This window comes from Oncorhynchus nerka, linkage group LG3 (genome assembly GCF_034236695.1).
Source record: "Oncorhynchus nerka isolate Pitt River linkage group LG3, Oner_Uvic_2.0, whole genome shotgun sequence".
NCBI lineage: Eukaryota > Metazoa > Chordata > Actinopteri > Salmoniformes > Salmonidae > Oncorhynchus > Oncorhynchus nerka.
The window spans coordinates 74,627,016-74,635,819 of NC_088398.1; the positions used below are offsets into that span (position 1 = coordinate 74,627,016).

Consider the following 8,804-nt stretch of genomic DNA (forward strand, 5'->3'; position numbering starts at 1 on the left):
CAGTTAGACACGTTAGGCAATGGGGCGGTCAGTCAGTTTAGGCAATGGGACGGGTCACATTAGGCAATGGGACGGTCAGGTTAGACACGTTAGGCAATGGGACGGCCAGTCAGTTTAGGCAATGGGACGGTCAGTCAGTCAGTCGAGACACGTTAGGAAATGGGACGGTCAGTCAGTTAGACACGTTAGGCAATGGGACGGTCAGTCAGTTAATGGGACGGTCAGTCAGTCAGTTAGGCAATGGGGCGGTCAGTCAGTCAGTCAGTTAGGCAATGGGACGGTCACAGTTAGACACGTTAGGCAATGGGGCGGTCAGTCAGTTAGACACGTTAGGCAATGGGACGGTCAGTCAAGTCAGACACGTTAGGCAATGGGTCAGACGGTCGGTCAGTTAGACACGTTCAGAGGCAATGGGACGGTCAGTCAGTCAGTTAGACACGTTAGGCAATGGGACGGTCAGTCAGTCAGTTAATGACACGTTAGGCAATGGGGCGGTCAGTCAGTTAGACACGTTAGGCAATGGGACGGTCAGTCAGTTAGACAGTTAGACGGTCAGTCACGTTAGGCAATGGGACGGTCAGTCAGTCAGTTAGGCAATGGGACGTTCAGTCAGTTAGACATGTTAGGCAATGGGGCGGTCAGTCAGTTAGACACGTTAGGCAATGGGACGGTCAGTCAGTCAGTTGATACGTTAGGCAATGGGACGGTCAGTCAGTCAGTCAGACACGTTAGGCAATGGGACGGTCAGTCAGTCAGTCACGTTAGGCAATGGGACGGTCAGTCAGTCAGTCACGTTAGGCAATGGGACGGTCAGTCAGTCAGTTAGACGTTAGGCAATGGGAATGGTCAGTCAGTCAGTTAGACACGTTAGGCAATGGGGCGGTCAGTCAGTCAGTTAGACACGTTAGGGCAATGGGACGGTCAATCAGTTAGATGTTAGGCAATGGGACGGTCAGTCAGTCAGACACGTTAGGCAATGGGACGGTCAGTCAGTTAGGCAATGGAGACACGTTCAGTCAGACACGTTAGGCAATGGGACGGTCAGTCAGTCAGTTAGACACGTTAGGCAATGGGACGGCAGTTAGTTAGGCAATGGGACGGTCAGTCAGTTTAGGCAATGGGACGGTTAGGCAATGCAATGGGACGGTCAGTCAGTCAGACACGTTAGGGCAATGGGACGTTAGGCAATGGGACGTCAGTCAGTCAGATACACGTTAGGCAATGGGACGGTCAGTCAGTCAGTTAGACACGTTAGGCAATGGGACGGTCAGTCAGTTAGACACGTTAGGCAATGGGACGGTCAGTCAGTCAGTTAGAGGCAATGGGACGGTCAGTCGTTAGGCAATGGGGCAATGGGACAGTCAGTCAGTTAGACACGTTAGGCAATGGGACGGTCAGTCAGTTAGACACGTTAGGCAATGGGACGGTCAGTCAGTCAGATACGTTAGGCAATGGGACGGTCAGTCAGTCAGTTAGACACGTTAGGCAATGGGACGGTCAGTCAGTTCAGACACGTTAGGCAATGGGACGGTCAGTCAGTTAGACACGTTAGGCAATGGGACGGTCAGTCAGTCAGTTAGACACGTTAGGCAATGGGACGGTCAGGTTACACGTTAGTTAATGGGACGGTCAGTCAGTCAGTTACACGTTAGGCAATGGGACGGTCAGTCAGTCAGTTAGACACGTTAGGCAATGGGACAGTTAGACACGTTAGGCAATGACCACACGTTAGGCAATAGGCAATGGGACGGTCAGTCAGTCAGTTACGTTAGGCAATGGGACGGTCAGTCAGTCAGTTAGACACGTTAGGCAATGGGACGGTCAGTCAGTCAGTTAGACACGTTAGGCAATGGGACGGTCAGTCAGTCAGTTAGACACGTTAGGCAATGGGACGGTCAGTCAGTTAGACACGTTAGGCAATGGGACGTCGGTCAGTCAGTTGGTTGGGCAATGGGACGGTCAGTCAGTCAGTTAGACGTTAGGCAATGGGGCGGTCAGTCGGTCAGACACGTTAGGCAATGGACGGTCAGTCAGTCAGTCAGACACGTTAGGCAATGGGCCGTCAGTCAGGCAATAGGCAATGGGACGGTCAGTCAGTCAGTTAGACACGTTAGGCAATGGGACGGTCAGTCAGTTAGACACGTTAGGCAATGGGGCGGTCAGTCAGTCAATGTCAGTTAGACACGTTAGGCAATGGGACGGTCAGTCAGTCAGTCAGACACGTTAGGCAATGGGACAGTCAGTTAGACACGTTAGGCAATGGGACGGTCAGTCAGTTAGACACGTTAGGCAATGGGACGGTCAGTCAGTCAGTTAGACACGTTAGGCAATGGGACGGTCAGTCAGTTAGACACGTTAGTCAATGGGACGGTCAGTCAGTCAGTTAATGGGACAGTCAGTTAGGCAATGGGACGGTCAGTCAGTCAGTTAGACACGTTAGGCAATGGGACGGTCAGTCAGTCAGTTAGACACGTTAGGCAATGGGACGGTCAGTCAGTTAGACACGTTAGGCAATGGGACGGTCAGTCAGTCAGTTAGACAGTCGGTCAGACACGTTAGGCAATGGGACGGTCAGTCAGTCAGTTAGACACGTTAGGCAATGGGACGGTCAGTCAGTTAGACACGTTAGGCAATGGGACGGTCAGTCAGTTAGACACGTTAGGCAATGGGACGGTCAGTCAGTTAGACACGTTAGGCAATGGGACGGTCAGTCAGTTAGACACGTTAGGCAATGGGACGGTCAGTCAGTTAGACACGTTAGGCAATGGGACGGTCAGTCAGTCCGTCAGACACGTTAGGCAATGGGACGGTCAGTCAGTCAGACACGTTAGGCAATGGGACGGTCAGTCAGTCAGTCAGACACGTTAGGCAATGGGACGGTCAGTCAGTCAGTCAGACACGTTAGGCAATGGGACGGTCAGTCAGTCAGTCAGACACGTTAGGCAATGGGACGGTCAGTCAGTTAGACACGTTAGGCAATGGGACGGTCAGTCAGTTAGACACGTTAGGCAATGGGACGGTCAGTCAGTTAGACACGTTAGGCAATGGGACGGTCAGTCAGTCAGTTAGACACGTTAGGCAATGGGACGGTCAGTCAGTTAGACACGTTAGGCAATGGGACGGTCAGTCAGTCAGTTAGACACGTTAGGCAATGGGACGGTCAGTCAGTCAGTTAGACACGTTAGGCAATGGGACGGTCAGTCAGTCAGACACGTTAGGCAATGGGACGGTCAGTCAGTTAGACACGTTAGGCAATGGGACGGTCAGTCAGTCAGTTAGACACGTTAGGCAATGGGACGGTCAGTCAGTTAGACACGTTAGGCAATGGGACGGTCAGTCGGTCAGTCAGACACGTTAGGCAATGGGACGGTCAGTCAGTCAGTCAGACACGTTAGGCAATGGGATGGTCAGTCAGTCAGTTAGACACGTTAGGCAATGGGACGGTCAGTCAGTCAGACACGTTAGGCAATGGGACGGTCAGTCAGTCAGTCAGACACGTTAGGCAATGGGACGGTCAGTCAGTCAGACACGTTAGGCAATGGGACGGTCAGTCAGTCAGACACGTTAGGCAATGGGACGGTCAGTCAGTTAGACACGTTAGGCAATGGGACGGTCAGTCAGTTAGACACTTTAGGCAATGGGACGGTCAGTCAGTCAGTTAGACACGTTAGGCAATGGGACGGTCAGTCAGTTAGACACGTTAGGCAATGGGACGGTCAGTCAGTTAGACACGTTAGGCAATGGGACGGTCAGTCAGTCAGTTAGACACGTTAGGCAATGGGACGGTCAGTCAGTTAGACACGTTAGGCAATGGGACGGTCAGTCGGTCAGTCAGACACGTTAGGCAATGGGACGGTCAGTCAGTCAGTCAGACACGTTAGGCAATGGGATGGTCAGTCAGTCAGTTAGACACGTTCAGGACACGCAATGGGACGGTCAGTCAGTCAGTTAGACACGTTAGGCAATGGGACGGTCAGTCAGTTAGACACGTTAGGCAATGGGACGGTCAGTCAGTCAGTCAGACACGTTAGGCAATGGGACGGTCAGTCAGTTAGACACGTTAGGCAATGGGACGGTCAGTCAGTTAGACACGTTAGGCAATGGGACGGTCAGTCAGTCAGTCAGACACGTTAGGCAATGGGACGGTCAGTCAGTCAGACACGTTAGGCAATGGGACGGTCAGTCAGTCAGTCAGACACGTTAGGCAATGGGACGGTCAGTCAGTCAGACACGTTAGGCAATGGGACGGTCAGTCAGTTAGTCAGACACGTTAGGCAATGTGACGGTCAGTCAGTTAGACACGTTAGGCAATGGGACGGTCAGTCAGTCAGTTAGACACGTTAGGCAATGGGACGGTCAGTCAGTCAGTTAGACACGTTAGGCAATGGGACGGTCAGTCAGTTAGACACGTTAGGCAATGGGACGGTCAGTCAGTCAGTCAGACACGTTAGTCAATGGGACGGTCAGTCAGTCAGTCAGACACGTTAGTCAATGGGACGGTCAGTCAGTCAGTCAGACACGTTAGGCAATGGGACGGTCAGTCGGTCAGTCAGACACGTTAGGCAATGGAACGGTCAGTCAGTCAGACACGTTAGGCAATGGGACGGTCAGTCAGTCAGACACGTTAGGCAATGGGACGGTCAGTCGGTCAGTCAGACACGTTAGGCAATGGAACGGTCAGTCAGTCAGTTAGACACGTTAGGCAATGGGACGGTCAGTCAGTCAGTCAGACACGTTAGGCAATGGGACGGTCAGTCAGTCAGTTAGACACGTTAGGCAATGGGACGGTCAGTCAGTTAGACACGTTAGTCAATGGGACGGTCAGTCAGTTAGACACATTAGGCAATGGGACGGTCAGTCAGTCAGTTAGACACGTTAGGCAATGGGACGGTCAGTCAGTTAGACACGTTAGGCAATGGGACGGTCAGTCAGTTAGACAGTTAGGCAATTAGGCAATGGGACGGTCAGTCAGTTAGACACGTTAGGCAATGGGACGGTCAGTCAGTCAGTCAGACACGTTAGGCAATGGGACGGTCAGTCAGTCAGACACGTTAGGCAATGGGACGGTCAGTCAGTCAGTCAGACACGTTAGGCAATGGGACGGTCAGTCAGTCAGTCAGACACGTTAGGCAATGGGACGGTCAGTCAGTCAGTTAGACACGTTAGGCAATGGGACGGTCAGTCAGTCAGTCAGACACGTTAGGCAATGGGACGGTCAGTCAGTTAGACACGTTAGGCAATGGGACGGTCAGTCAGTCAGACACGTTAGGCAATGGGACGGTCAGTCAGTCAGTTAGACACGTTAGGCAATGGGACGGTCAGTCAGTCAGTTAGACACGTTAGGCAATGGGACGGTCAGTCAGTTAGACACATTAGGCAATGGGACGGTCAGTCAGTTAGACACATTAGGCAATGGGACGGTCAGTCAGTCAGACACGTTAGGCAATGGGACGGTCAGTCAGTTAGACACGTTAGGCAATGGGACGGACAGTCAGTCAGTTAGACACGTTAGGCAATGGGACGGTCAGTCAGTCAGTTAGACACGTTAGGCAATGGGACGGTCAGTCAGTCAGTCAGACACGTTAGGCAATGGGACGTTCAGTCAGTCAGTTAGACACGTTAGGCAATGGGACGGTCAGTCAGTCAGTCAGACACGTTAGGCAATGGGACGGTCAGTCAGTTAGACACGTTAGGCAATGGGACGGTCAGTCAGTTAGATACGTTAGGCAATGGGACGGTCAGTCAGTCAGTCAGACACGTTAGGCAATGGGACGGTCAGTCAGTTAGACACGTTAGGCAATGGGACGGTCAGTCAGTTAGACACGTTAGGCAATGGGACGGTCAGTCAGTCAGTCAGACACGTTAGGCAATGGGACGGTCAATCAGTCAGACACGTTAGGCAATGGGACGGTCAGTCAGTCAGTCAGACACGTTAGGCAATGGGACGGTCAGCCAATCAGTCAGACACGTTAGTCAATGGGACGGTCAGTCAGTCAGTTAGACACGTTAGGCAATGGGATGGTCAGTCAGTCAGTTAGACACGTTAGGCAATGGGACGGTCAGTCAGTCAGTTAGACACGTTAGGCAATGGGACGGTCAGTCAGTTAGACACGTTAGGCAATGGAACGGTCAGTCAGTCAGTTAGACACGTTAGGCAATGGGACGGTCAGTCACATGAAGTAAAGGGAGAGTCAGCTACAGTATTTGCTTCTCAGGTTAAGCAGAACCTGGCATTTTTATTAGGGTCTACAGTTTACCTCCGCCCCCTTGGTCTATCCGTCTGACCTGAGGTACGTAGAGGAGTCTATAGTCCATTACTGTCTGACCTGAGGTACGTAGAGGAGTCTATAGTCCATTACTGTCTGACCTGAGGTACGTAGAGGAGTCTACAGTCCATTACTAATCAAACATCGTCTGTCTGTCTGTCTCCCCTTAGGCATGTGACATAGAGCCCAATAAAAGTGACAGAGACCCTTTTTGGAGAGTTGCCATCGAGAGGAGAGGACTCCCTGTCCAGACACCCAGGCGCCCCCCCAACAAACACACACACACTCCAGGAGTGACAGGGACAGTCAAAGTGGCTGTCAGAAGTACTGAACAACTTCATCTCAATGCTGCGTCCCAATAGTATAAGACAGCGTCATCTCCTCATCTCCTCATCTCCTTTCCTCTTACTCATCTCGTTTCCTTCATGAGCTGATCTGATTGTACTGGACAGGTTAAATAGTTTGTTTACACAGTTAGAATGGGCAAATGTGAAATAACACCTCATGTCCTATTGCACTATATAACATTGGGTATTATTTCTGACACAGCCCTAGTTTATAAACTTTTGAAAGTCATGGAGGAGACTAGGGGAGGATATTAGGAAGGAGGTTAAGGAAATTAAGCTTTGTAAAAGTATTGGGACACTGTCAGACAGACAAACACCATCTCACATACTATGCGTCCTTTATACAAAACTTGAGCTGGAAGAGTATTTAAGAAATGGCTTTTTATAATAGAAGTATATTTGTAATTTTATAGAGCTGGTCATTGTACATTTATCAATAATACTTGTTTGTGATATATATTTTTGTATCTATATGTAAATAATAATTGTTTCAGATTCTATTGCATTGGCATTAAAAAGCTTATATGATGGGTTTTTAGGTTTGTCACTCATTGACTGGAGTTAAGATGTGTTGATGCTTTTAAAGAATGTGAAACAAAAAGTGGATTAACTCTGAAAACTGGAATCCAACAAAATGTATTTAATACAGCTAATGTCTATTGTCTATAAGAGATCATATTAAAGTTAAATATTATTCTTTTAAAACATGTCTCTTCTCTTTTTTTCCTGCGTACATTGTTGGTCTCCCGTATAACATCTAAACTAGCTAAGTTAATGTTAATAATTATAATTTGGATCAGTGTTGTAGTACTCCAGACTCGTCACGTTGAGTGTCTCGTTCTTGAGTGTCCCTTTTCAGTTCAGTTGTATTATACTACAGTATATAAAAATACAAACAGCAGTAACAACCTCAAACAATGACAGGGAGAATTGCTCAGAATTGTATTTTTTGTTTTTATTTTTTATTTTAACAGGAAGGATATTACAATTCATTCAATCACATAGCCTGGTCTCATTGACTAGACGTAATATAGTAAATGTATCTCCGGGACACTCAAATTAGAATGATATGCTACGTTTGGTATGGTTACAGAAGACAGATTGCTACTTACGACAAAAGTATGGTGGATGTATTATGCGAAAGTCTAGCAAAAATATTGCTAGGTCAAATCTCATGATGGACAACTTTAGCATTTGAGCAACTTTTCAGTCACTTACAGTAGCATGTTATCTAATCCTTCCCCTGCCCATAACCTTAACCCTTTAAGCGAACCCCCTTCAGCCTAACTCCTAACTTTAGCCCTAACCCCTAACCCCTAGCCTAGCTAAAGTTAGCATTAGCCACCAACTACATTTAGCCACAACTAATTGCAAATTCGTAATTTATTGTACATTTTGCAAATTAGTAACATATTGTATGTTTAAAGTTTAACCAACAATGTTTCACACATTAGTTATTTTCAAAAAGATAGCTAACAACAGCAAGCAAGGTGCAATACAAAAATACTGTTCTACTCACCAGATGATGATCATTTTAAACGTATCTTCATGTTCAAAGTTAATCTTGAAAAGAGTGAAGCTAACAAATTAGCCACAACATCCTCTTCGATAACACCTGTTCCCTAACACACTGCAAACTAGTCTACAACAAAACCTAGCTAACTAGACCGTAAGAAAAATCCTGCTCACTATTGCGCAGTGATCTTTTGGCCTTCGAGGAGACAGAGGTTTCCATACGTTTTTGTAAAAATGTTACAATACAAAAACATGACTGGTTGATTCCACCTTCAGTCCAACATTATGCCTTTATCTAGCTTCCGAAGGCCTAGCCAATGGCTGATTTAGCTGTCAAGATTTATCTCCCCAGAGACCACCAATGGAAAATCCTGATTGGATAAAACAAAATGTATCTTCAGTTTTAACCCTTTCCTTTCGAACAAAAACTGAAGAGATGAAATCAGAACATCAATGAAAATAATAACAATAATATATAATATAATAATAATACCCTCTAGCCCCTACCCTCTCTCCCCTGCCCTCTATCCCCTGCCCTCTAGCCCCTACCCTCTAGCCCCTACCGTCTATCCCTCTAGCCCCTGTCCTCTAGCCCTCTACCCCCTACCCTCTAGCCACTGCCCTCTACCCCCTACCCTCTACCCCCTGCCCTCTACCCCTCTACCCCCTGCCCTCT

The 8,804-nt window shown here is 48.2% G+C and overlaps 1 protein-coding gene across 1 annotated transcript in view; it reads left to right on the forward strand.

Annotated features, from left to right (window-relative positions):
- Positions 1-7,318, forward strand: part of LOC115127568 (regulator of cell cycle RGCC-like) — a 16,611-nt gene extending 9,293 nt beyond the window's left edge. Inside the window, exon 5 of the mRNA XM_065015803.1 lies at positions 6,437-7,318. Within this exon, the coding sequence (XP_064871875.1) occupies positions 6,437-6,444 (8 nt within the window). The 3' untranslated portion in view covers positions 6,445-7,318. The remainder of the gene's footprint in view (positions 1-6,436) is intronic.
- The last annotated feature ends 1,486 nt before the right edge of the window (positions 7,319-8,804 follow it).